The sequence below is a fragment of the Pogoniulus pusillus genome, chromosome 21 (assembly GCF_015220805.1).
Source record: "Pogoniulus pusillus isolate bPogPus1 chromosome 21, bPogPus1.pri, whole genome shotgun sequence".
In the NCBI taxonomy this organism is placed as follows: Eukaryota; Metazoa; Chordata; class Aves; order Piciformes; family Lybiidae; genus Pogoniulus; species Pogoniulus pusillus.
In genome coordinates, this window is record NC_087284.1 from 579,558 (window position 1) to 606,062 (window position 26,505).

At 47.1% G+C, this 26,505-nt stretch overlaps 1 protein-coding gene across 2 annotated transcripts in view; it reads left to right on the plus strand.

Annotated features, from left to right (window-relative positions):
• GRB10 (growth factor receptor bound protein 10) overlaps positions 1-26,505 on the plus strand; it is a 191,555-nt gene that overhangs the window by 109,375 nt on the left and 55,675 nt on the right. For both annotated transcript variants that reach the window (XM_064160740.1, XM_064160741.1), the window contains exons 4-5: positions 9,553-9,769; positions 16,693-16,834. In XM_064160740.1, the coding sequence (XP_064016810.1) occupies positions 9,553-9,769; positions 16,693-16,834 (359 nt within the window). The remainder of the gene's footprint in view (positions 1-9,552; positions 9,770-16,692; positions 16,835-26,505) is intronic.

The window sequence follows — 26,505 nt, forward strand, 5'->3', positions numbered from 1 at the left end:
AGATCTTTCTGTCCAAATCAAGATTGTGGGCAATTTGTGACAACATCAGATTACAGCTAAATGTGAGCCTGCAGTGTGAGTGCAGCCCAGACAGCAGCCCTGTGCTGGGCTGCAGCAGGAGCAGTGTGGGCACAGGGCAAGGGAGGGGATCCTGCCCCTTGGCTCTGCTCTCCTCAGACCCCACCTAGGGTACTGTGTGCAGTTCTGGAGCCCCCAACAAAGCAGGACATGGAAGTGCTGGAGCCAGTCCAGAGGAGGTCACCAAGATGCTCAGAAGGCTGCAGCAGCTCTGCTCTGAGCACAGGCTGAGAGAGTTGGGGCTCTGCAGCCTGTATGGGAGAAGGGTTTGAGTAGACCTTGGAGTAGCCTTCCAGTATCTGAAGGGAGCCTATAGGAAGGCTGAGGAGGGACTATTGACAAGGTATGGTAATGACAGGACAAGGGGGAATGGGTTTAAACTGGCAGAGGGGAGATTGAAACTGGATGTTAGGAAAGGATTCTTTATGGTGAGGGTGGTGAGACACTGGCACAGGTTGCCCAGGGAGGTTGTGGCTGCTCCCTCCCTGGAGGTGTTCAAGGCCAGGTTGGATGAGGCCTGGAGTGACCTGTTCTAGTGGGAGGTGTCCCTGCCTATGGTGGGGGCTTGGCACTGGATGATCTCTGAGGAGCCTTCCAACCTAAACCATTCTGTGATTCTGTGACTAGAAGTAGTGCAACGTTTCCATGTGTGACAGCAGCGCAGTCTGACTGGATGTGTGACTGCACAGGAGTGTCCCTTAAACTATTGTGTATCTTGTTAATGCTTGGGATACATTGACTGGAGTTTACATCTCTGTGTACTTGTGGATTTTTATGAGCTTGTATGTTTCTAACTTTATATGTAAAAAGAAGGCTTCGTGGAGGCTGCTAATTTTTTGTTTGTCTCTGCAGTTCAGTTGCAAACTTGCTGCTTTTCAACAGCAAAAGAGAATTGCTGTTTCTGTCTATGTTTTAGTGGTTTGTCCTTAAGTAGTTGAAAAATCCTGGAGGTCTCACACATAGTAAAATATTCCAAGTCCCTCTGTAATCTCAAGTGCTGCTGCTGCTGGTTTTCTAAACTATGAGGTCTGCAGCTCAAAGACAAGTGGGTGATGTGTCCAGTGACCACAGTTAGGTAGCTTCTGTCCTCAGTCACCATAAATATTCTTCAGAAGATGACAAGTTCTAGGGACTAGGTAGAAAAATATGCATGAGAGAGTGACTCAGGAATATGGTAAAGCCCAAATCCAGGTGAACAGCAGGGCTGTAGGGCAGCATCACTGAGGAATCAGTCAGATAACAGAAGCAGCGAAGACTCGCTGCTGCAACACCGGTGGGTATTGCTACCTCTGTGGCTGGCCAGGAGTTTCTGCCATTTGTTAAAAAGCAATTCAGAGAAGTCCTTGAGAACATTAAGGCTTTACAGAAACACTGCTGGCCTGCCTTAAGAGCTGTCCTCAGCCTCTTTCTAGATCTATAAATGCACGGGTGTGCTTTTGGTGGAGAAACCAGTCTCCTCTGCTTTTCTGGGCTGTGTTTGAGATGCGTCTGACCTCTTGCAAACACCTCTTTCTTTAGAGGAGTGGTGGGGGTAGTTTTGGGAGGCACAACACAGGATTTTGGGGCCCAGGGGTTGTTTAGCCTGGAGAAGAGGAGGCTCAGGGCAGACCTCATTGCTCTCTACAACTACCTGAAGGGAGGATGTAGCCAGGTGGGGTTGGGCTCTTCTGCCAGGCAACCAGCAACAGAAGAAGGGGACACAGCCTCAAGTTGTACCAGGGGAGGTCTAGGCTGGATCTTAGGAGGAAGTTCTTCACAGAGAGAGTGATTGGCATTGGAATGGGCTGCCCAGGGAGGTGGTGGGGTGGCCGTCCCTGGAGGTGTTCAAGCAAAGGCTAGATGGGGAATTTAGTGCCATGTTCTGGTTGATTGGCCAGGGCTGGATGCTAGGTTGGACTGGATGAGCTTGGACATCTCTTCCAACCTGGTTGAGCCCAACCCCATCTGGCTACAGCTTCCCTTCAGGTAGTTGTAGAGAGCAATGAGGTCTGCCCTGAGCCTCCTCTTCTGCAGGCTGCACAGCCTCAGCTCCCTCAGCCTCTCCTCACAGGGCTGTGCTCCAGTCATGGCACAGGAAAGCATTGTGTAGTTTTTATAAATGAGTGTTTTTTGCATGAGTGGTGTGAGGTGTGGGAGCCTTCAGCAGTGGCTCCACACCACCATTTGGGATGCGACTGCAGCAATATGCTCTGCCATCTGGGGATCTGTGTGGCAGGACTGCGGTGCGCTCCCTTCTCGCAGAGCAGGGGTTCTTGCCTCCTTACAGCAGTGGTTCCTCACAAATTACCCACCTGTTGCTGATGGGGCCCGGGGAAATCTTGCTCTGCACCCAAAAGGGCTACATGCTTCTCTGACACAACAGCTAGGCTTGAAAGAAAGGACAGCCTAAAGTAGGTGGCTGACCCAGGGACAAAATATTTATGCGCACGTGGATTTAAATGCGTGCCCCAAAACTTTGTTCCCTTAGTAGCACAAAGAAATGTAGGAAAAACTTGTATTGAGGTGCTGCCAAGGGCAGCAGATGGCAACCACCTTCATCAAGGAAGCAAATTGAAGGCAGGCAAGCTTGCTTGTTATTTGTCAGGTGTCAGGTTTGAAATTCCTGAGTTGCAGGCTCTTAGGAGGCTTTTTTGATGCAGTGTTGCAGTTCCAAACAACTCTCCCAGCTTAGTCTCTTGTACATAATTTACTGAAATACCAATTCTAGTTGACACTGAACTATTGAATAAACTGGCAAAAGAAGTCCAAATTACCCTGGTGTTAAAACACTTTGCTTTTTCTTATGACTTTGGTTCTGTTAACTAAACTCTGACTACAAGTACCTTAAATGTGAAACAACCCTTCTGTGTGCTTGGGGAGTGCCCGGTTACAGCCGGGTAACTATTACGTGCTGAAAATGCAGTCTTTAATTAACTCAGAGGAATAGCTTATTCATTAATTGCTGTGTGCCACTTTGGGAACTTGAACAACATCCTTTTAAACGTGCTTTCCAAGCCAGCAATAACCCTGTTCAAATCAAATCTTAAAACTCATGGTTTAAAGTGAGCAGGATGGAAGGTTAGCCTGAATATCAAGTGATGAGGTACATGCCTAATTTCGCGTTTCAGCATCAGCTCTGCAGGCCTATGGCTTTCTGAGCAGAAACACCAGCAGGCTTCTTGGGTTAATCCAAACATTTTTCACCTGAAAGCTTTATTTAAGTTCTTGTGGGGTGATTTTGAAATTAAACCTTTGACACAAAACCTGGGTTTTGCTGTCTGCCAGGTGAAGACTTCCCTGCCCAGGTGGGAGATGCTCTTGCTGAGCAGTTGCTAGGGCAAGCAGGACATCAGAAGCTGTGGCTGGAGCTACAGTGTAGTATGTTAGGAGGTTATCCACAATGTTCCCCAAAGTGGGACAGAGCTTGGACTTCCTTAATGGGACAGGAGGTACTAATGCTTGCAGTGGTACTTATGTTGGCTTATAAGGAGTGTTCACCTGAGATTATTCATAGTTTTAAGTATATTTGGCCTTATGTAAGAAGCTTTTGAACCTTTCAGTGAAGGTAGTAGAGTCAAATGACAAAACATGGCTGTGGGGACTTAAATCGTCTCAGTAGTAAGGAGCTTCCCAGCTAGGTAAATTAGAATCATAGAATCACAGAATCAGCCAGGTTGGAAGAGACCTCGAAGCTCATCCAGTCTAACCTAGCACCCAACCCTATCCAGTCAACCAGACCATGGCACTAAGTGCATCATCCAGCCTTTGCCTGAACACCTCCAGGGATAGCAACTCCACCACCTCCCTGGGCAGCACATTCCAATGCCACTCACTCAATCTGGCTGTTATGCTTTTAATTATGGAGAAAGAACACAAGGTCTCTAAAGGATAGCAACAGATGCTTTGATTTGTGTGTTCAGCTTTGCCTTTAATAGCTTTAGACTTGCAAAATGTAGTTTTTCTATTCCCTCTGAATTTTTGACATGTTTTTGAGCTGTGACTTGGCTTTTTGTGACATTTGTATATATTTGATTTGCACTCTCTAGGCTTACCTTTTTTCTCTGGCGGGGCAATAAGAAAAAGACACAGAAGTAAAACTATAGAGCAGCATTATGAGTAGAAATATGCATATAGGGCATTTTGAAAAATGATATGTTTTTGTTCAGGCAAGCATAAGGAAAATATGTAGTATTTTAAACCTTTTAATTTAGCTTCCTCAGTGAAAAAGTATCTCTTCTTAGTAAATATCCAACAAAACCTGACTTGTGTTCTGTCAAATTGCAGCTTCCACTGATACAGCATATCATCTTAAGGCTGTGCACTTGTAAATAGAACTGTTTATTGTAAGATGCAGTCCCCCAAGCTTTACCATGTGGCCAGAATCACAGAATGTCAGGGGTTGGAAGGGACCTCAGAAGCTAACCAGTCCCACCCCCTGCCAGAGCAGGATCTCCTAGACCAGGTCACACAGGAACACATCCAGGCAGGTTTTCAGTATCTCCAGAGAGGGAGGTTCCACAACCCCCCTGGGCAGCCTGTGCCAGGGCTCTGTCACCCTCACAGGGAAAAAATTCCTCCTCATGTTTACATGAAACTTCCTGTGCCTCAGCTTCCACCCATTGCCCCTTGCCCTGGCACTGGGCATCACCCAGCAGAGCCTGGCTGCAGCCTCCTGGCACTCACCCTGCACATATTGATAACCATTGCTGAGGTCAGCAGACAGTGTTCCAGTTTATCCATTTCTATCCAACACTCTGCTTCCTGACTTCTGACCTACAAGTACCTTCATGGCTCAGTAGGTTAACAAGGTTCTCCCTATTATCTGGAAAGGTAAGCAGACTTCTGTTTGGCTTAGTTTGGGCTGCACGGTCTGGAAGCTGTTGTGCTGCCTGGTTGTTATGCTGACCATGCTGCCCTGAGGGCTTAAGGATGGTCTTTTTATAATCATCACTGATAAAATCAACTGTGTGGGGCTTAACAAGGGCAAGAGCCGAGTCTGGCCTTTGGGTCGCAACAACTCCATGCAGCCTTGGCTGGGAAGCTGTCTGACAGAAAAGGACCTTGGAGTGCTGGCTGACAAACATCTGACTATGAGTCGGCAGTGTGTCCAGGTGGCCAAAAAGGCCAACAGCATCCTGTGACCAGCAGGAGCAGGGAAGTGATTGTGTCCATGTACTCGCCAGTGGTGAGGCCACACCTCAAGTACTGTGTTCAGTTTGGGGCTCCTCACCACAAGAAGACATTGAGGTGATGGAATGTGTCCAGAGAAGGGCAATGAAGCTGGTAACGAGCCTGCAGATCAAGTCTTAGGAGGAGCAGCTGAGGAAACTGGGGTTTGGTTTGGAAAAGAAGAGGCTGAGGGGAGACATCATTGCTCTCTACAGCTGCCGAAGAGGAGGCTGGAGTGAGGTGGGTGTCGGTCTCCCAAGCATCAAGTGATAGAAGGAGAGCAAATGCCCCAGAATTGTCCTGGGGAGGTTTAGATTGGATTTTAGGTAAGTTTTCTTTACACAAAGAGTGGCCAGGCATTGGGAAGGGGTGCCCAGGGAGTCACCATCCCCGGAGATGTCCCAAGTACATGTGGACCTGGTACCGTGGGGCATGGTTTAATGGCCATAGTGGTGTGAGGCCGACTGTTGGACTTTGATCTTAGAAGTCATTTCCAACAGAAGCAGTTTTAAGATTTTGGGGTGTCTTGCCAGGCAGAGCTTTCCTGCCTGGTTTTTCAGTGGAGGTGATTCACCGAGATTGAGGCAGCCAGTCAAAGAGGAAGAGGTTTGAACAGAGTCCCTGCAGTGGTCACTGTGTCCATTCCATGCATCCAGTCATGCTCACCCTTTTTGTTTGCTCACTCTTCTCCCCCAGATAGAGAAAGGGCCACAGTAAGGCTATAGGTGTGTGACTGTTCCTCACACTATGGTGACTTCAGCTTTAGATTTCCCTCTGTTCATATCTTCTTTTGGCTCAGGAAAGTCAGTCTGGCCAGCTCACACTGTGCTGTATCACATCCCTCACTGAGAAAATTGATCCATTCTTCTCAAGGTGTTTTTGAGGAATCACAGAATGGTTCAGGTTGGAAGGGACCTCAAAGCTCATCCAATGCCAACCCCCCCACCATAGGCAGGGACACTTCCCACTAAAACAGGTCACTCCAGGCCTCATCCAACCTGGCCTTGAACAACTCCAGGGAGGGAGCAGCCACAACCTCCCTGGGCAACCTGTGCCAGTGTCTCACCACCCTCACCATAAAGAATCCTTTCCTAACATCCAGTTTCAATCTCCCCTCTGCCAGTTTAAACCCATTCCTCCTCATCCTGTTGTTACAAGACCTTGTCAATAGTCCCTCCTCAGCCTTCCTATAGGTCCCTTCAGTTGCACCCATGGAGAGAAGGAGCTGACAGAGAGGTGAACCCCAGATTCTGGAGTTCAGTGCAACATAGACTCACAGAATGGTTTAGGTTGGAAGGGACCTCAAAGCTCATCTGGTTCCAACCCCCCGCCATAGGCAGGGACACCTCCCGCTAGAACAGGTCGCTCAGCAATGAGGAAAACTCCATATGCATCTTGGTGGTGGCTGTGCTGTAGAAATTGAATGTGTGTAATTGGTATTCTTAATGGTAACTCCATGCTTGAAAGGATGCACTTGGTTTGCTCAGTATTTTGCACCAGGCGCCTCATGTTACGCATATTAGACTTGCTGTTATGCCTTTGTGTCTGTTTGATTAGTCAGGGGGAGCTTGAGCCGACTCTTAGTCATTCCTCCCATGTTAACAATCATCTGAAAACTGAATGCTCTTGCACACTGGTAGTTTTGTTTAGGCTGTTTGCAAATTAACACCCTGGAGGGCCAAGCCACATGGGCTCCCGTGAAATGTCCACCTTGACTTCCCTCCCTTTCTGCTTCTCACACTGCTAAACGTTTGCTGTTAGTCACTGCAATTAACTCCCTGGCTCAGTGGCCAGCGTCTGTCTTGTCTGTTTTCGTCATCCAACCCATAGCTTTACCTGACGGCCACCTGACACCCTGCAGCTCAGGCTTCTGCTGCTTTAGATGAATGATGAAATTCAAAAGCCTTGTAATTCAGCCTCCCTCTCTCTATAGTCCTACTCCTGTGGTTCCCTTGTGATTGCTCCAGACGTGTTTTCACTACTCCTCTCCAAACAGGATAAGCATCAGGATGACAGAATGAAACTTAAACTGCAACTCTATCTCAAGATCCCCCAAAATAGCTGTAAAATTACTGTAGGCTTTATCTAAGCCCGAACTAGCTGACAGAGAGGATGATGTAGCCTAGTGAAGGTGAGTCTTAATAGTAGGGTAGTAGCTGCTAAGTGCAGAGACATAGGGAAATAACCATGAAGAAAGGAAAGGAAGAAACCTCTTTGTGTGTAGGTGTTTTTGTTTGTTTTGCTTAACACCTACTCAGGCCTACAGATCCTGTACCTTTTCAACGAAGGCTAAGTGGCTTTTGCGTTGGTAAAGGCCCTATTGAATTTCGGTGAAGAGTGCAGTATTTCGGGTCAGCAAATGAAACTGGGACACAGACGCCTGACCAGCACCCATTTCATTCTGAGCAGGTCCATGGCTCATCCAGCCCTGAGAACTGGGATCATCAGCATCCAAAATAATAGCTATGTAATTGCTGTGTCCAGATCCTGTGATGGTTTTTGAGGCAGGATGTTGGTGGACAGAAGTTGAGTGATGCTGTTTGAGATTATGTCCTCAAGGAAAGTGATGTACAAAGTCACTTAGAGTATCTCAGAGAAAGTGATGTAATTAGTCACAAGCTGAAGAGCTGCTCCTGGTGGTTTGCTTACCTAGAAAAAGAATGGGTATCAGAAAATATTTGGGGTGAGAAGCCTATTTTAGCTGCTTGCTAACCCCGCTGCTTGGATTTAGTTTCTCTCCCTGTCATCAGGTTCTCTGAGATACAAGGTTTGCAGGCAGCAATGGTATATTTTACCAGGCCAGTTGATACAGCTGGGAAATAAGGGCACGTTTTTGGATGCACAATGTTATCTTTGGTCCGATGTAGCTCTAGGCAGTAGCTATGCAGTAAGCAAGAGCAGATATCAATGTGTGTGTTCATCAGCCTGCTGAATTCTTGATAGGGAATGACGTAACTTGTGGCTAGGGAGTAATTACAGTGCTCTGCAATAGGAGGTCAGAGAGTGGTTACTGCAAAGGACTTAGAGTGTTCCTGTCTCCCAGAGGTTGTTAAGGAGGAGCGAATAAGCACAAGTTATTTACTGTGAAGTAAGCTGGGGTGTGTAGAAAAAGTTATGCCCTTCTGAATAACTCTCTGCCTCCAAACATCCACGCCATGTCCCTGGTTGATGTGGTTTGAGCTCTTTAAGGTAAGGGATCTCTCTATCACATTAAAAGAGGAAGGGTACAGAGCTTAGAAACTCCTTGGAGTGACAGTTAAAAGCTTGTATTGCCTTTCAGAATAGTGTATCAGGGAAATAGGCAGAAATATGGACAGGATGTTTGACAAACTGTGATGATTGCTTTCCAATGCGTGTAGCAAAGCAGTGTGTCTTCCTCCTGTTACAGGATCACAGATGTCAGGGCTTGGAAGGGACCCAAAGAGATCATCCAGTCCAACCCCCCTGCCAGAGCAGGACCATACAATCTAGCTTAGGTCACACAGGAACACGTCCAGACAGGCCTTGAAAGGCTCCAGAGGAGACTCCACAACCTCTCTGGGGAGCCTGTGCCAGTGCTCTGGGACCCTTCCAGTCAAGAAATTCCCCCTTGTGTTGAGCTGGAGCCTCCTGTGCTCATCCATTGCTCCTTGTCCTATCCCAGGGAGCAGTGAGCAGAGCTTGTCCTTCCCCTGACCCCCAGCCCTCAGATATTTGTAGACATTGATTAAATCTACTCTCAGTCTTCTCTTCTCCAGACTAAGCAGCCCCAGGTCCCTCAGCCTCTCCTCATCAGACAGTGCTCCAGTCCCCTCATCATCCTGGTAGCCCTCTGCTGGACCCTCTCCAGCAGATCCCTGTCCCTCTTCAACTGGGGAGCCCAAAACCGAAGGCAGTTGACTTCTGCAACAGTGTCTTGTTTTTTTTTCTTTCTGAATTACTGAATCTTGCAGTCTCTATTGCAGGGTTTGACAGTCTGCACTTGATGGACATAGACAAGCTGAACTGAGCTATGCCTAAGTGCTATGTTCTTGAAGTGTGTGTCTGCTGATCAGTAAGTGAAGTGGTGCTTCACGGCAGCATTGGCATTGTGAAAAGTCTCACCAAATACTACAGTAAAACCATTCCTGTTGGTAGTCTTTCACCAAGGAAAACAAAGTAACTGCCTGTTGCTGGTCATCATTAGCTGTGTTTTTCTGTCCTAAAAACACCCTCAATATTTCTGCAAAAAGATTTTGCACTGGAAAAATGTAATTATTGCATTAGATGATAATTGTACTGAAACTTAGTCCTTGGTCTTTTTAGACTTCTTCTCTCTGGTTATGCTGCCTTCATTTTGTCTTCCAGATGATGATGTGGACCTAGAAGCTTTGGTAAATGACATGAATTCCTCATTTGAAAGCTTATACTCTGCATGCAGTGTGCAGTCGGAAACCACTCCACTCCTTCACAATGGTCAGCTCAGCCGCAGCCAGCTGCCAGCCTCCGGCTCTGCTGTGCTGCAGCCCATGTCGCCGAGGCAGAAGGTGCAGCGCTCCCAGCCGGTGCGCATCATGGCAGTCAGGTAGGATAAGAGACTTGCCTCCTTTTTCTTACGCTTGTCTTCACCTAGCTTCGAAAGAGACATATTTGAAATCAGGAGATCAGCTTCAGTAGGAGCCTGAAACTGGGCTTTGCATGGGCAGAAAGATATAGCAGGTAGGTGGGAAAGAACAACCCCAGGGATCAGTATAGGTTGGAGACTGATGTGTGAGAAGGGGAAAAGGACCTGAGGGTCCTGGTGGATGGGCAGTTGACGATGAGCCAGCAATGTGCTCTGGTGGCCAGGAGGGGCAATGGCATTGGTTAGTAGATTGAGAGAGGTTCTCCTGTCCCTCTGCTCTGCCCTGGTGAGGCCACATCTGGAGTACTTTGTCCAGTTCTGGGCCCCCTAGTTCAGGAGGGACGTAGAAATGCTTGAGAGAATCCAGGGCAGAGCCACAAAGATGCTGAAGGGAATGGAACATCTCTGTTATGAGAGGAGAGCCTGAGGCAGCTGGGGCTGTGCTGCTTGGAGAGAAGGAGACTGAAAGGTGACCTCAGCAATGGTTATCAATATGTGCAGGTGAGTGGCAGGAGGCTGCAGCCAGGCTCTGCTGGGTGATGCCCAGTGCCAGGACAAGGGGCAATGGGTGGAAGCTGAGGCATAGGAAGTTTCATGTAAACATGAGGAGGGATTATTTTGCTGTGAGAGTGACAGAGCCCTGGCACAGGCTGCCCAAGGGAGTTGTGGAATCTCCCTCTCTGGAGATATTCAAGAGCCACCTGGATGCATTCTTGTGTGATCTGGTCTAGGAGATCCTGCTCTGGAAGGGTGGTGTTGGGGAGGGGAAATTAATTGATGCAAGGTGATATTTTCCAAAGTTAATGTTGTGTATTAATTTTGCTGTTCAGAACTCTGCCATCCCCCAAACACTGATTTTACTCATGTTTTGTTTCTTACACGGTCATGGAAACACTCTCTGGATAATGTCTGGCTCTAGTAATAACCAGCAAAACATAGAAACATTAACTGAACTGGAAGAGAAGCTTCCCGCGGTCAGTGCCGCTTGCCTGCTGGATGGGCCCAAGGAGCTCTTTCTGCTGTGGCAGAAGGCAGGGGAGAATTACAAAGAGGCATTTAAGCATTTACTCACAAATCATTATCATTACCCTCACACTGTCCAGACAGTGCCCAGATGCTTTCAGGGGACTCTGTCTTGTTGGACATTGAATCTTGAATCTTCCTGGCTTCTGGGGAAAGGACACAGACAATCTCTGCCCTTGTCTCCTGGCTTCCTCTGGATGATCTGTGTATATATGCCCAGGGATTCTAGGCAGGACCTTCAGGTGCAAAGGCAGATGTGGTGCAGTCTCAGCACGATGTCAGCTGGCCACACAGGCTGATTGCATGCAGGCATCCAGGGTCTGCTGCTGGTCACTGGTGGCAGTGGAGTTTAGCAGGCAGCAATAAGGCAGTGTGCAATAGTAGCACAGCTGGGCACAGCAGAGAGAGCAGGGGAGCAAAGCAGGAAACCAAAAGCAGGTTGTTCACATGCATATCTCTTTTAATCAATGTGGGCCAAGATTAATTGCCCTTTGACCCAGAATAGCCAATCAGGATGGCAGTCAGCCAAACCATACCATATTAGGCAAAGCCACAGGCTCTCTTTTGCCTAATCTGGGGAAAGGCAGGCACAAGCTAAGTGTGTGTGCCTTACACCACAGGACCCTGGGCAGGCCAGACTCGGTGGCTCCAGGTTCTTTTGTGTCTGTTTCCTGCGCTTGCCTTTCTGGTGGAGCAGAAAAACATGCCTAGGCAAGGCAGGACCTGGATAAGCCTATTTTGGGCCTATCAGGCCTACCACAACAGGTGGTTTGGATGGATGAGCTTTGGAGATCCCTTCCAGCCCCTGACACTCTGTGGTTCTGTGATTCTAGGTGAAGGACACAAATTTTCCATGTACTTTGTAAGATGCAAAGATGTCGCATTTTCACCTTGATGTATTTGTTGCAGCAGACATGTAGAAGCAGACAGAGCTTTTTTACCCATATGCAGAACTGGTGCCCATATTTGAATTTAAAACTGTTAAAAACTATCCTCTTAGATATACTGACAGTTTCTTGGGTTTATAAGATGTGAGACATCATGTAAGACTCCAACCACCCTGACATCTGTTGGAAGGACAACACAGCAGAGCACCAGCAATCTAAGAGGTTCCTGGAATGCATTGATGATAACCTCCTCCTCCAAGTGGTAGAGGAACCCACAAGAAAAGGTGCTATGCTGGACCTAGTCCTCACCAGCAAGGAGGGGCTGGTGAGGGAAGTGAAACTGGAGGGTTGCCTTGGCTGCAGTGACCATGAAATGGTAGAGTTTAAGATCCTCAAGGCATCAAGGAAGGTACATATCAAAGTCCTCATTCTGGATTTCAGAAGACATTTCCCCCCTTCAACCTCTTCAGGGACCTCCTTTGCAGGGTTCCATGGGAAAAATCTCTGTAAGGAAGGGGGCCCAGCAAAGCTGGTCAGTGTTCAAGGGTCATCTCCTCTAGGCCCAGGAACAATGAATCCCAAAAAAGAGGAAGGCAGGTAAGAATGCCAGGAGGCCTGCATGGATGAACAGAGAACTCCTGGACACACTTGGATGCAAGAAGAAAGCCTACAGAGAGTTGCAGCAAGGACAGGGAACCTGGGATGAGTACAAAGAAATTGTTCATGCAACCAGAGCTCAGGTTAGGAAGCTAAAGCACAGCTGGGATTGAATCTGGCTGGGGACAGAAAGGGGAACAAGAAGAACTTCAGGTATATCAGTGAGAAAAGGAGGACCAGGGAGAATGTAGGACTCTTCCAGAAGGGACATGGAGAGGTGGTGACAAAGGATGTGGATAAGGCTGAGGTGCTCAATGACTTCTTTGCCTCAGTCTTCAACAGTGAGGGCTCCAACCACAATGTCCAAGTCCCAGAGGGCAGAAGTAAGGACTGGGAGAAGGAAGAGCTGCCCACTGTAATTGAAGATCATGTTGGTGAGCGCAAGATCCACCCACAGGTCCTGAGGGCACTGGCAGGTGAAGTTGCTAAACCGCTGCCCATCATATTTGAAAGGTCCTGGCAGACTGGGGAAGTTCTGCTGGCTGGAAAAGGGCAAACACAATGCCCAGCTTCAAGAAGGGAAGAAAGGATGACCCTGGGAACTACAGAGCAGTCAGTCTCTCCTCTGTGCCTGGCAAGATCATGGAGCAGATCCTCCTGGAGGCTCTGCTAAGGCAAATTGAAAACAAAGCAGAGGGGATTGGTGGTACCCAGCAATGGCTGCACCAAGGGCAGGTCCTGCCTGACAAATCTAGTGACTTTTTATGCTGAAATCACAGCAACAGTGGGCAAGGGAATGGCAACTGACATCATCTACCTGGGCCTGAGTAAGGCATTTGACTCTGTCCCACAGGAGATCCTGGTCACCAAACTGGAGCAACACAGACTGGGTGGGTGGAGCACTGCTGGATAAGTAGCTGGCTGGCTGGTGGCACGAAGAGAGTGGTGATCAAGGGTACAATGTCCACCTGGAGACCAGTGCCAAGTTGCTCCCTCAGGGGTCAGTGCTAGCACCAGTGCTGTGTAACATCTTTGTCAGTGATATGGAAAGAGGAATCAGTGCAGCCTCAGCAAGTGTGCAGATGGCACCGAGCTGTGTGGCACAGTCGACTTGCTAGGGGGCAGGGATCCATCCAGAGGGACCTGGACAGGCTGCAGAGCTGTGCCCAGGCCAACCTCATGAGATTCAACAAGGCCAAGTGTAAGGTCCTGCACCTGGGTGGGCACCGTCCCAAGCACAACTGCAGGCTGGATGGGGAATGGCTGAGAGCAGCCCTGAGGAACAGGACCTGGGGGTCTGGGGCACAACAGGAGCCTGCAGTGGGGGTGCAGCCCAGACAGCAACCCTGTGCTGGGCTGCAGCAAGAGCAGTGTGGGCAGCAGGGCAAGGGAGGGGATTCTGCCCCTTGGCTCTGCTCTCCTCAGACCCCACCTGGAGTCCTGTGTGCAGTTCTGGAGTCCCCAGCACAAAAAAGACATGGAACTGTTTGAGCCAGTCCAGAGGAAGCCACTAAGATGACCAGAGTGCTGCAGTAGCTCTACTACGAGCACAGGCTGAGGGAGTTTGGACTCTGCAGCCTGGAGAGGAGAAGGCTTCAAGAAAACCTTGGAGTGTCCTCATAGGATCTGAAGGGACCTATAGGAAGGCTGAGGAGGGACTATTGACAAGGTCTTGTAATGACAGGATGAGGAGGAAGAGGTTTAAACTGGCAGAGGGGAGGTTGAAACTGGATGTTAGGAAAGGATTCTTTATGGTGAGGGTGGTGAGACACTGGCACAGGTTGCCCAGGGAGGTTGTGGCTGCTCCCTCCCTGGAGTTGTTCAAGGCCAGGTTGGATGAGGCCTGGAGTGACCTGTTTTAGTGGGAAGTGTCCCTGCATATGGTGGGGGGGTTGGCACTGGATGAGCTTTGAGGTCCCTTCCAGCCTAAACCATTCTGTGATTCTGTGTAGGTAAGTGAGGGTGTATTCATCTAGCTTTGACACACACAGAGAAACCCCTCTCTTTGTGGAGGTTTTCTGAACAGTAGTAAGACAAAAAAAAAAGTTGGTTTTCATCCTTACTTAACTGCTCCTTTTAGAGCACTTCCAACTCTTTCACTTGATCATGCTGTGTGCGTTGCTGCAAAACAAAGAGAAGTAGTTGCCTTTCTGTCGTCGGGATGGGGGCTTGAATTCAAGCTTGGGGTGGAACGCTCCTGCTGGTGGTGGGAGAGTCTACAAGTGTTGCTGAGATCCTTAAAATCTTCTTAGGCAGAAGGAGGGAAAGAGCTCCTGCCAGAATGAGTAGGTAAATTACCTGAATCAGGGAGATGTTGAGTTTTATTTCTAGTTAAGTGTTCTATCCAAAAGAAGCGAGAAGCAGTAACAGTAAAAACATCCCAGGTATGGAAGGGGTTGCTCCTAATTCTTTATGCCAAGGTATGTGCTACAAGAATAGTAGTAAGAGAGGCAGCTTTTCTGAGTGGATAGTATGCTCAGCTGCCATACAACAAAGTCTGTTGCTGATGCAGTAATTTCTGCAAGTATTTCATATTTAATCTTGAAAAGGGCTGCGCTGCAAAATTCTCTCTCTAGGGTACTGCATCTGCGTTGATGCTTTGTAAATATCCCCATCAAAACACTTCTTGTAAACTCTTTTTTGGTACTCCAAAACTTAGCAAATCTTTTTTTGAGAAAACTCTGCTTTTCTGAGTCCTATACAGGAACATCATGTGTTGGACATTAAATTAAACAATGGCAGCATTTCTGCTTGGCGTCATCTGGACTCCTTTCCCATAGAGGGGGCTGGATGCACCTTTCTTTGCAGCCACGATAGAATGGTTGATGTGGTAATACAGTTTTGTGTGTGTATGTCATGAAGCAGATTATGCACTACAGAAGTACAGAGCAAAGTGCAGGGCAATGAATTCTCCTTTTGAGAAAACCACACCTTTCTAGTGAAGTTGAGTCTGTAGTCCCACTTCCTATAATGGAGATCAGTGACACCTTAAAATACAGAGCAGCACCCCACAGCTGTCAATGGAAGTCTGTCTTATAGTGGCCTTTGCTCTGTGCTCTAGTGAAGCACACACACACGAGCCACACAGAAAATACCAAGCAGGTCAGGTAGTCTTTTGCGTGGTTATGGTTGGACTCTGCTATTTACACCAACCCCCAAATCTGTAAGGCTCATTCAGGGAGCACCAAGGCAACTGAATTGCAGCATAGAGTTGCCTCCAGAGGAGATTTCTCAGCAGTTAGTTTGTCGGCCCAACCCTCCCCCGCTCCAGGTACTGACAGGTACAGGCAAAGCCAGGGAGTGTACTCAGACCAGAGACATGCTGCCAAAGACAAACCTATCAGCTGTCTCCCATGCAGGTCTGTTAAAAAGGTTCTGGGTGATAGATTGGACTGGGTGACCTAGGAGGTCTCTTTCAACCTGGTTGATTCTATGCTTGATGAAAAGCATGGGGGAAAATGAGAGCAATTAGAGTTTGTAATGATTGCCTTCGAGGATGGCCACTAGATGGCGCCTTCTGCAAAGGCGTTTCGGGCCAGCCGCTGAGGGGCCATGTGGCGCATCTGTCTTCGGTGGTGATGCTCTGCGGGTAGGGGAAGCTCAAACGATGTCTGGTCGCGAACAGGTCTTACATCTTTTCAGACTTTTCGGTGCCAATTTATAAGCTTTAGTTCGCCTTCAGTTGGTGTGGGCATTACAGAAACTTGAAGTTAAAGCTCTTGTTGGTCCTATATAGGCTCATGAGGCTTATCTTGGGAGGTGCAGACTTCTCTGAACATTAACCATACATAAGATCATAAGATGGGAAATTGTAAGTGCAGTTTATTACTGACTCTAAGTCTGCATTTCCATTTCTCCAGGCAATGCAGAGTTGCTTGGGGATGAAATCTGGGATTTTAGTAAGGTGATTAATACTGGTTTCAGTCTCAGCTTAGAGACTTTACAAGAGTTCACCTTCATTTGCAGGTCCACAAGTGGTTGAGCTCCAAGTGACTGTGCTTGTGTTGTCCTCTTTCACATTGATTTGGAAGAGCTTAACTGACTTTGTGGCACGGAGGGCTCAAGGTTGTAAACTGGTGCTCACAACAGCAAGTACAGACAGCTATGTCTTGTTTATTTTGTGTGCACAGTTCCCTCAGGTACTCAAATGGGTAATCAAATTGTAAGCAACAAAACAGCACCGATGCCTGACTGATCCTTTTTCACATACTGTTGCCTACTTTGTGCTTGCAGTTGCTGTAACTATGGAAGTTGCTTGGAGAGAGAATGGTTTTGATTCCTTTGCTTCAGCATCATTATCATAAATAGTGGGGCAGGAGAGTCAGGTCTAGTGATGCCAGTTTGCTTTCTTAATCCTTAGTGCTTCTGTGTTTCTAGGCGTCTTCAAGAAGAAGAACAGCAATTCAGAACATCATCTTTGCCAGCCATCCCGAATCCCTTCCCAGAACTTTGTAGCCCCACAAGCTCTCCAGTACTGGCCCCTGGATCTTTACCTCAGAGCCAACAGGCTAGCAAGCATGTGAGTATACAGTGAAGTTTTGGGCCATGCATTCGTGTTTGAGCAAGCAGTGGAACATTTAATTCTGAAGGCAGAGGGAAAGTCTGGGGCTAAGTAGAAATACTTGTAGGCTTTGTCTCTGAGTAGGGCAGCACTGGCCAAGAGAGGCTCTTCAGGCAGGCTTCAGACCGGTTTTGAAAGGCTTGTAAGAATGAAGTGTAAAATTGAAGCAAGTCTCTTTCGGATACATGCGTGCTGTGGATGAAGGAGTAATGCCTAATACCTTTCTGATTTTGTTATCCAAGGCAATGGGTTCTAATTCAGTCATCAAGTTAATTAGCTTAGAGTCAGAGGGGAATCTGTGCGCGTTATGCTACCTACTCTCAGTGCCACAAAGACAAACAGCCATTTGCTTTAAGGACATGGTGCTGCTTTATTTGGCTGTTCTTCACTAAGCTGCTCAAAAAGCAAAGTCATGGTCTTGGAGAATATAATTAGGCACAGCTCTGTGTGACAAGACTTGAGGGGAGCACTGTCCTATGGCAAGCCAGTTCAGCAGCCTTCTTGGGTTCTTGGCAGTGAAGAGAGTATGGGCTGAGCTGCCGTGTGGTCCGGAGCGATAACCTCAGTGACACTGCAATGTCTCCTCTCTATCCTACTCCACACATCTTCAGTATCAGTCTCTGTGCACCTGCCAGCTTGTGTTGGGGTGAAAAGATTTATTACTCCTAGTGACTAACGGTTTGGAACAATTCTGTGCTTGAGTACCCAAAGCCATGATGATGTTCTCTATCACTGCTCAGTGAGTTTGTAAGTAACTCCTGCGTCCTCTGGGGTTGATAAAAGTGTTTGGGTAGACAGTCCAGCTACAAGCAGTCAGCCCCAGTGTATGCTCTCACATCTCTGATGTTGCTTTACATCACCATCAAGAGCTGCCTGCTTTCCTGGCATACAGAATGTGCTGTCGTTGGTTTTGCTGTATTTCCTAAATGCACAAGACAGACAAGCAACCAAAAAACGGCCCAGGACCAAGCTGAGTCACCTCATTGGAGACATATCAGGAGCTCAACAGAGGCTGGGGGTCCAGTGCTAATCAAAGAGCCTGTTTTGCTGGTGCAGAGCTAATCTGGCTTTGGAGAGCAAAACCAAGGGGGACAATTCTGCCTCGGGGCACTTGCCAGGAGGACAGAAGTATAGCTACCTATCTGAGGCAAGCTGAGGGTCTTGAGCAACCTGTGCTTACCATTCCAAATGTTCCCTGCTTTCAGGGATTATTTGTCCTTCAGCTTTGTGTTTTACTGACGTTAACCAGGCCATCTAAAGATTGCTCTGTAGGGCCTTAAGAACCCTAAATGATTTATGCACCAATTTTTGGTGGAATTTAGAAACTAGTGGTTTAACAGCACATAAATATAAGCTATCTTTTAATCTATGTGACAGCTGTAGGGATAGAATAAAAGTAGATTCCCTCCCCCAGATTTTACTATATATTTTTTAAATTAAATTAATCTACCTACTTTTAAGATGGAAAAATGTGACAGGCTTTTTTTTAAAGCCTGAAGTGAAATAAATAGGATGCAGCTGAAGTTTCAACCAAAGACAATCCATTACAGTGGTAAAGCCTGTTAGGGTGCGAGATGTGAAGGTAAAGCATAATGGAAAAAAGTGGTTTCTTCTGTAAATGCAGATACACTTTTCAGTGTATTGACTGACTGGAGACAGATGAGAAACACTGCCTCAGGGTGAGGGAAGTGTTCTTCTCTAATGAATTAGCTTCCTGTCTTTAATGAAGGAATAAGGGAAAAGAACTGAAAAAATCCTCTGAGGTTTTTTTTAAATTATTTATGGACAAAAGAAAGAAAAACATGAGAGAGGAGGTCCTGTTTCTTCATGAAGGAAGAAAAGCTTGAAATGTGAAGTATTGTTAGGCAAAATTGTCTGCCCAACCTCCTTATTGGATGTTAGTTATGTTTAATCCAGTTCTAGTTCCCTTCAATGGAGTCTACTTAAACACCATGAGTGAAAAAGAAAGAGTAACTTAGGAAAAGAATTTACAGTTTGGGAGTTGGAGTGAGTTCTTTTAAGACGTGCTCTCGCCTAGCTAAATGTCTGTGGATGCAGTACAGACTACTGGGTAAGAAAGTAAGTGCTGAATTGAGGGTCTGCATCAGCATGTTTTAATGTCTGCACTGCGCTTGGAGAAAAATACCAGTGCAGCATTAAATGCAAGCCAAGATTAAACATAATGATGTTTCATTTCAGGTTGTCTGCTGTTAGATGATAAACAAAGATTAACACTGGAGATCAGAACAAGCCTTTCTGATGACATGGGATATAGGAGGTGTTAGTGAAAAGTAGTTCCCTTGGTGCTTCTTGAGCATCTGCAGGTAAATCTGCAAATAGCAGTTCCAGCTCTGATCACAGAGGGGATCACAGCACATGCGTGGTGCAGAGGAAGTGTTGCCTTTGATCAGTGGGTATCTAGTAGAGCTGAGAGGAGCTCAAGTTGATGTAGTCTAAGCAGAGGGGATATTTTGTTTGCTGGCCATGTAAAATAGTGTGTGTGGGGTCACTGAGAAGCTGGACTATCTGATGCACCTTCCTAAGAAACAAACTATCGTTAGTATGTATTCCTCATGGATCAACTCAGTCTTACTCTTCAATAGGTATAAAGTAGAGCTCTGCAATGGTAAAGCCTCCTCACAGTTATACAAGAGCAATTTTGAAATCCAGCTGTGTTAAACACAGAAGAGTCTCATGCCATCTTGCAACGTCCAGGGCATAAGGAAGTGCCAGCTCTCTTCAGGTTTCACTAAATTAAAGCTTCTTACAAGTATTTTGCCCCCTAAAAGGATGCATGTGTGGATGAAAGTGGAAGAACTTTCAAGTCATAAATCTTAAAGCTTAAAAAATGGACTTTGTCTTTTCTCATGCAAAATTTTATTCATGTAGCTGGACCTTGAGATGTGTATTATGATGCTTCTCATTTTCCTGGAGAAGAACTTCTTTACTTTACAGCTGACAGAACACTGGAACAGGCTTCCCACAGAGGCTTATGGATTCCCCTTCCCTGGAATACTCAAAACCCACCTGGACATATTCCTGTGCAGCTTGCTATAGTAGATGGGTCACAGGCTCACAGGGTCAGGGGTTGGAAGGGACCCAAAGAGATCATCCAGTCCAATCCTCCTGCCACAGCAGGACCATACAACATAGCTCAAGTCACACAGGAACACATCCAGACAGGCCTTGAAAGGCTCCAGAGAAGAAGATTCCACAGCCTCTCTGGGCAGCCTGTGCCAGTGCTCCGAGACTCTTACAGGAAAGAAGTTCCCCCTTGTGTTGAGCTGGAACCTCCTGTGCTGCAGCTTCCATCCATTGCTGCTTGTCCTATCCCAGGGAGCAGTGAGCAGAGCCTGCCCCCCCTTCCTGACCCCCAGCTCTCAGATATTGATAAACATTGATTAAATCCCCTCTCAGTCTTCTCCAGACTAAACAGCCCCAGGTCCCTCAGCCTCTCCTCATCAGGCAGTGCTCCAGACCCCTCATCATCCTGGTAGCCCTCTGCTGGACCCTCTCCAGCAGATCCCTGTCCCTCTTCAACTGGGGAGCCCAAAACTGAAGGCAGTACTCAAGATCCTTTAGCAGATGAAAACTTGGAGCTAAATGTTGTGGTAAGAAATGTCAGAGGTCAGTGATAGTGAGTGGCAGATGGTTCTGTAGGAACTGGCACCACTGAAGGTTTAGTAATGTAGTTATCCAAAAGGGGAGTACCTGAGTGAGAAGTACCAACTAGCTGTGCTATTGGGATAGTAGTTATTTCATCTAGTTGCAGTAGTAGTTTCAGATAGCTGTTTCAGCTACTACTGCAGTGAGCAAGACACTGCAGGTGTCTTGTGTTTGCAGATAGTATGACCTTTCCAGCAGTAGCTGCCAAAAGCTCTTATGTTCTAAAGTCAAGAGCTGTGTTGTCAGTGAGCTTGAGCAGGGGAGGCTGGTGGGAGAGGAGCTACCAGATGAGTGCATGCACAGGTGTTTGCTCACGGAACCTATCTGCCTCTCGTTGTGCAGCCCAACTGCCAGCCAGGAGACATTTCAGTAGATCTCTGTCAGCACTTAAGTGCTCTCACTTTCTGTGCTGGAAAGGGTAGGTAAAGGCAGGAGCAGGAAGGATGTTCTCTGGGTGACACCATGGGGTGCATTGTAAGACCTCTTTATTTTTCCTTTTTCCCTCCTCTGCGTTTTCCCCACATCCTTGTTTGTCAAATGCATGCACGTCTACAAGCACGGGGTCCCCCCATGCCTGATGGGGACAGTGATTGCAGGCTGGAAGAAGGGGCAGCCAAAAGCTTTCAAAGCATCCCTTCCACTTAACAGGATAAATACCTTTTCTAAGAAAAAGGAAACAAAACAATTGCACAAACCCAAGACCAAACACTTGTCTAGAATGTTGCTGAAAACATCAGACAGCTAAGTTACTGCTACTCGAAATCCCTCTTTGTGTTGCTGGTATAAACTAACAACCGGTTGGAAACTTAAGTTATAATTTCTGGTTGTGTACAAACATTTTGGCAAAAAGCACGCAATGATTACATGTAGGTCACTGCAATGCCACAGGATATTAGGCTAAAGTATCTTGTGTGAGTCAATGAAGCTTTCAGCTGTAAAAATAGGGCAAGTTTCTCACATCCCCCTCTATACAGCCCAGGCAAACTTCCAAATAGCAATGTGATGTATCAACCTTATTTACTCTTTTCAAGCAAATTGCATTCACAAATGGGTATGAATTGATGCCATTTCCCCCCTCTGGATTTAGCTGCCTGTCAAGGGAACTCCTGTAAACAGACTTCTGAGTGTTAGTTACTTTTATTACATATTAAGATGCACATCTTCTTCATTTGTCTTCCCATAAGACTTGCCTATTGTCTCTTTTGAAGACAAGGGTGTTGCTCTACGGAGGAGAAGCAGCACAAAAGCACTGCCTCTGGCGCAATGAGAACTTCCTGTGCAAAGGCAGATTCCGCATGCACGACAGCAAACGTCGTGCTCAGTCCTGCGGTGGAACTAGCTTTGGCAACGGAGTGTCCTGAAAATGAGTGCAGACATCCCCTCCAGCCCCTGACTTTCTGTCATCCTGTGACGTCAGGTGGGGTCAACAGGACTCACTTTTCCCCTATCAGCCAAATCCTGTAGCTGGATTGCCCTGGGTATTTCCTGTGGGTTAAAGTCCAGGCGCTCCCTTTGGTCCAGCTTCCAGATACAGGCTTCTGTGGTTTTCTGCCAGGGTGTGTCATCTTATTTCTCTTACATCTTCCTTTGAAGCCAGGCCCTTAAATTACATAAACCCTACATAGGTTGCTCTGTGGCATGTTTAATGCTTCATTTTGAGTGAGTTGGAATTGTGTTTGGGAAAGATCAGGCCTGTGCTGTGCAGGGCTGTGATCGAGTGCAGCCTCAGCAAGTGTGCAGATGGCACCAAGCTGTGTGGCATAGTCGACTTGCTAGGGGGCAGGGATCCATCCAAAGGGACAGGCTGCAGAGGTGTACCCAGGCCAACCTCATGAGATTCAACAAGGCCAATTGTAAGGTCCTGCACCTGGGTAGGCACCATCCCAAGCACAACTGCAGGCTGTACGGGGAATGGCTGAGAGCAGCCGTGAGGAACAGGACCTGGGGGTCTGGGGCTCAACAGGAGCCTGCAGTGTGAGTGCAGCCCAGACAGCAACCCTGTGCTGGGCTGCAGCAAGAGCAGTGTGGCCAGCAGAGCAGGGGAGGGGATTCTCCCCCTTAATTCTACTCTCCCCACCTGGAGACCTGTGTGCGGTTCTGGAGCCCCCAGCACAAGCAGGATGTGGAACTGTTGGAGCCAGTCCAGAGGAAGCCACCAAGGTGCAGCAGCTCTGCTCTGAGGACAGGCTGAGAGTTTGGGCTCTGCTGCCTGGAAAGGAGAAGGCTTCTAGGAGACCTTGAAGTGTCCCCATAGGATCTGAAGGGACCTACAGAAAGGCTGAGGAGGGACTATTGACAAGGTCTTGTAATGACTGGACAAGGAGGAATGGGTTTAAAGCGGCAGAGGGGAGATTTAGACTGAATGTTAGGAAAGGGTTCTTTGCAGTGAGGGTGGTGAGACACTGGCACAGGTTGCCCAGGGAGGTTGCGGAGCACAGAAGCACTGAATGTGATCAAAAATCACACTGGGTGATTCTGTGCTTCACAACTTCCCTGGAGGTGTTCAAGGCCAGGTTGGATGAGGCCCTGAGCAACCTGTTCTAGTGGGAGGTGTCCCTGCCTATGGCAGGTGGTTGGAACCGGATGAGCTTTGAGGTCCCTTCTAACCTAAACCATTCTATGATCTATCTGTATGGAAACAGACCTTGCTTTTCCCTGTGTGGCCCTCTCTTGAAGCAATAATGCTTTACCAACCTATATTTATTAGCACAAGGAAAGAAAGTTTGCATGAATTTGTCTCCCATGTTACACAAACTTGTCTTCCCTTCAGCCTTGAAGGAATTGGGTGGTTGAGCTCATGTGGTTTTGCTCATTTACTTGTTCCTGAAGAAGAGAGCAATGAATAACTTGAGTACTGACAAGTCTGCTGGACTGAGCTAAAGGCAGGTAGTACTCAGTACCATTAGTGTTGGTCAGGCTATGGGTCTGCAGGCTCTTCAGCTGGAGCTGTGCACGATCTGCCAGAAACCTGATCGGCATGGAGCCAGAGCTGTGTTTCTCCTTCCTTGAAAATGAGTCTCTTCTTCAAGTGCCAGAACAGTAGTTACATTCTCAACATGAATTACTGGAGATATTAAGGGCATCTTGCACTGAATCCCTGAAGTATGTGATTTGTTGGGATTTTTTGGTTTTAATGACACAAACCTGGCCCTGCTCCCAGGAGCATTTTGGCTCTTTACTTCTAAGCAATGCTCTGGCAGCAGGAGCGTGCTGGGAGGAGGGTTGCACATCAGGACCGGCAGCAAGGTGTCAGGGGATTCATTACCCAGCTAAGGGTGGTCTGGTCAGAGCTGCCCTGCTGCACATGTGCTGGTAGCCACACCAGGTGTTCAGCCACACGGTAATGCTTGCAGTTGCTTTTAATATCTGTTTTACCATAGTTATGTCATTGCAGATAACCTTTGGGACTTGTGTAAGTACTGAGCCGTGTCTAGTGCGTGCTGCGGTAGCTGTGTGTTAGCACATTCACACTAGATTTTTGTGTGTGCATCTTAATCACATGTGCCCTTGTGCATTTTTGTGGTGCAACATTACTGCTGCTGTACTTCTGTTACTGCTGTTCTATGGTTTGAACAGGGATTGACAGAACTAAGGCTCTATCAGGCTGAGAGTACAGAGAAAAATAGGAAAACACCTTGTGAGAGAAATTCTCATCCTCTCTGCCTAGGGAGGTAGGCAGGAGTGGGTTTGGGTATAAACATCATTGGAGTAGGGAATTGAAAAAAACAACAACAATACTATACTGAGTGCATGTAATTTTACTGAGACTCAGTAGTTGAGATGAATCAGAGATGTCTTAGCTTCATACTGATCGCCTTTAAGGCGTTGCTCAGCACAGTGGGAGTAGCTACGCTGAGTCTTGGCTCTCCTTGCTGTCTGTACTCAAGTCAGAAGTTTAGGTCAACTTCAGACATTTTAGGTAGAAACCTTCTAGGATACCTGGTACCCATCAGGACAGATGCAAGAAAACGTCAAGTCGTAGGTTAGAGTCTCTGATGTGTATCCTGGGTGACCCTGCAGTAATGGGTAGGTGAGCTGACTACCAAGGCCTTTCTGAAGAGAGCTGGGCAGCCCTGACAGAGCTGTCTGGGCGCCTGCAGCTGAGCTGCAGATCATCTCCTGGTGGATGCTGTGGATGTATGTTGTTGGCTTGCTTGCTGGCATCTTCTCCTAAGGAGGGAAGGCAGGGCCAGTGTTTAGTTTGCTCATTTCCAAAGGTGCAGCACAGTGGTTTCTTAAGAGTCGGAGTGAGGCTGTTCGTTCACAGCAGCAAGGTGCTGATTTGAGCTTGCTTTGATTGCCTGCGCCCACATCTGAAGCGGAAACCTGTTTGAAGCGCCTGCTTTCACTTAGGTGGTGTTCGTGTGTCAATGCACGGGGGAAGGATGAACTTGCAGCTTCATTGGTGTAGTAATGGGATGTTTACACGTTGCTCCAGAGCATGCAGATGAGAGTTTTGCTCCATTTCCTAAGCTGAGGGTACGTTAGTTATGTCTTTGCATTGCAGGAGTGGTGCTGAGTTCATTAAATCATTGTGGGCTGTTCCAGTCCTCTGTGTTCTGGATTTATAGTCTCCTTATTGCTATCAAATTCTTGTTGTATTACTCTTTCTCCTAATAGAAGTGCAGAATTACTATACCAAGAAACAGTTTTGTCTAAGTACCTTCAATCTTCTATTCATCTTGGCTGCAATCTGACTATCATTCCCAAAGCTTAGATGAAAGTGTGTTTAATCTGAAGCTATTGAAAGGCAAGCTCTCACAGACTGGTAAAAGCTACATGTCATTCTTGTCTGTTGGCATTGGGATTGCTTATTTTCTCCAGTGATAGACCCTGCTGCTGCATTTTAGGAAGCCACAAAGTTGGATATAATCTTCATTATGCTTCATGCTCGAGGGGTTGTGTTTTCTCCTGTTGCTGGGGTGGGAATGAATAGGTACCCAAAGCAAAATGGGTGGACTATCAGGTAGGAGTTTGGATGTGAGATTGCATGTTGATTCTGAGGTGTTTTTGGGGCACATGAATAAAGCAACTTTGTCCCAGCAGACTTGTTGCCAGTGAAATTTCATTAGCAGTGAAGCAAAAAACATCCTGCAGGTTTTTATAAGGGAAAGGGGTGAAAGTGGGAGAGAGCTTTAAAAGCTACTTTTTTTTCTCATCAAACAGGTGCTACTCTAAAGCACACAGTAGCCATCATTTTTATCTGCCTAGATCTTGTCTGGTCAGTGAGGAACAGCTCTGCTTTTCTGTGGGTATTTGGATACAGGTAATGGGGACACCACTTTGCCCTGTGCCCACCCAAAATCAGCAGTGTGCATTGCCCATACAGGCATTTAGCCTCGCAGGCTCACGGACGCATGCTCAGCAGCTGTGCAGAAGTGCCTGAGCCAGTGTGAGGAAAAGGCTTCAAGTGCTGAGAGTACTGTCTGTGCCCTGCAGCCCTGGGGGAGTTGGCTGCCTCGCCCTGCAGTGGCATTACCTATGTTCTTCCTCTCACCTTTACCTCCTATCAAGAATAGGAACAAGCAATCCCCAAGCAAAAAACCTGCATTATTTAAAACAAACAAACAAACAAACAACAACAAAACACACACACAAAAAAAAACCAACCCAAACCAAGGGAGCTACAAACATTTATGGAAAAGAATACTCTAAGCTAAATAATAACATCCTGATAGGAAAATACCAGCATTTAATTTTATAGATCATTTGCCCTCTGTGAGTAATTGTTTTTAATCTTGTCCTTGCACGGGAACTGTTAGAAGCAGCTCATTACTGTAAAGTAACAGGTTTGTCATGCTGCTACTGGTCACACTCCTTTTCTGTGATGCTCACTGTGCTAGTTTGAAGGTAGCCAGAATGTTTTGTTGAGAAGAACTAGATTACAGGCTGTGAAAGAGAAACAGTGCTGATGTCTACCTGAAGAATCCAAACATAGATAAGACATTCGGTCACTGCCTGGG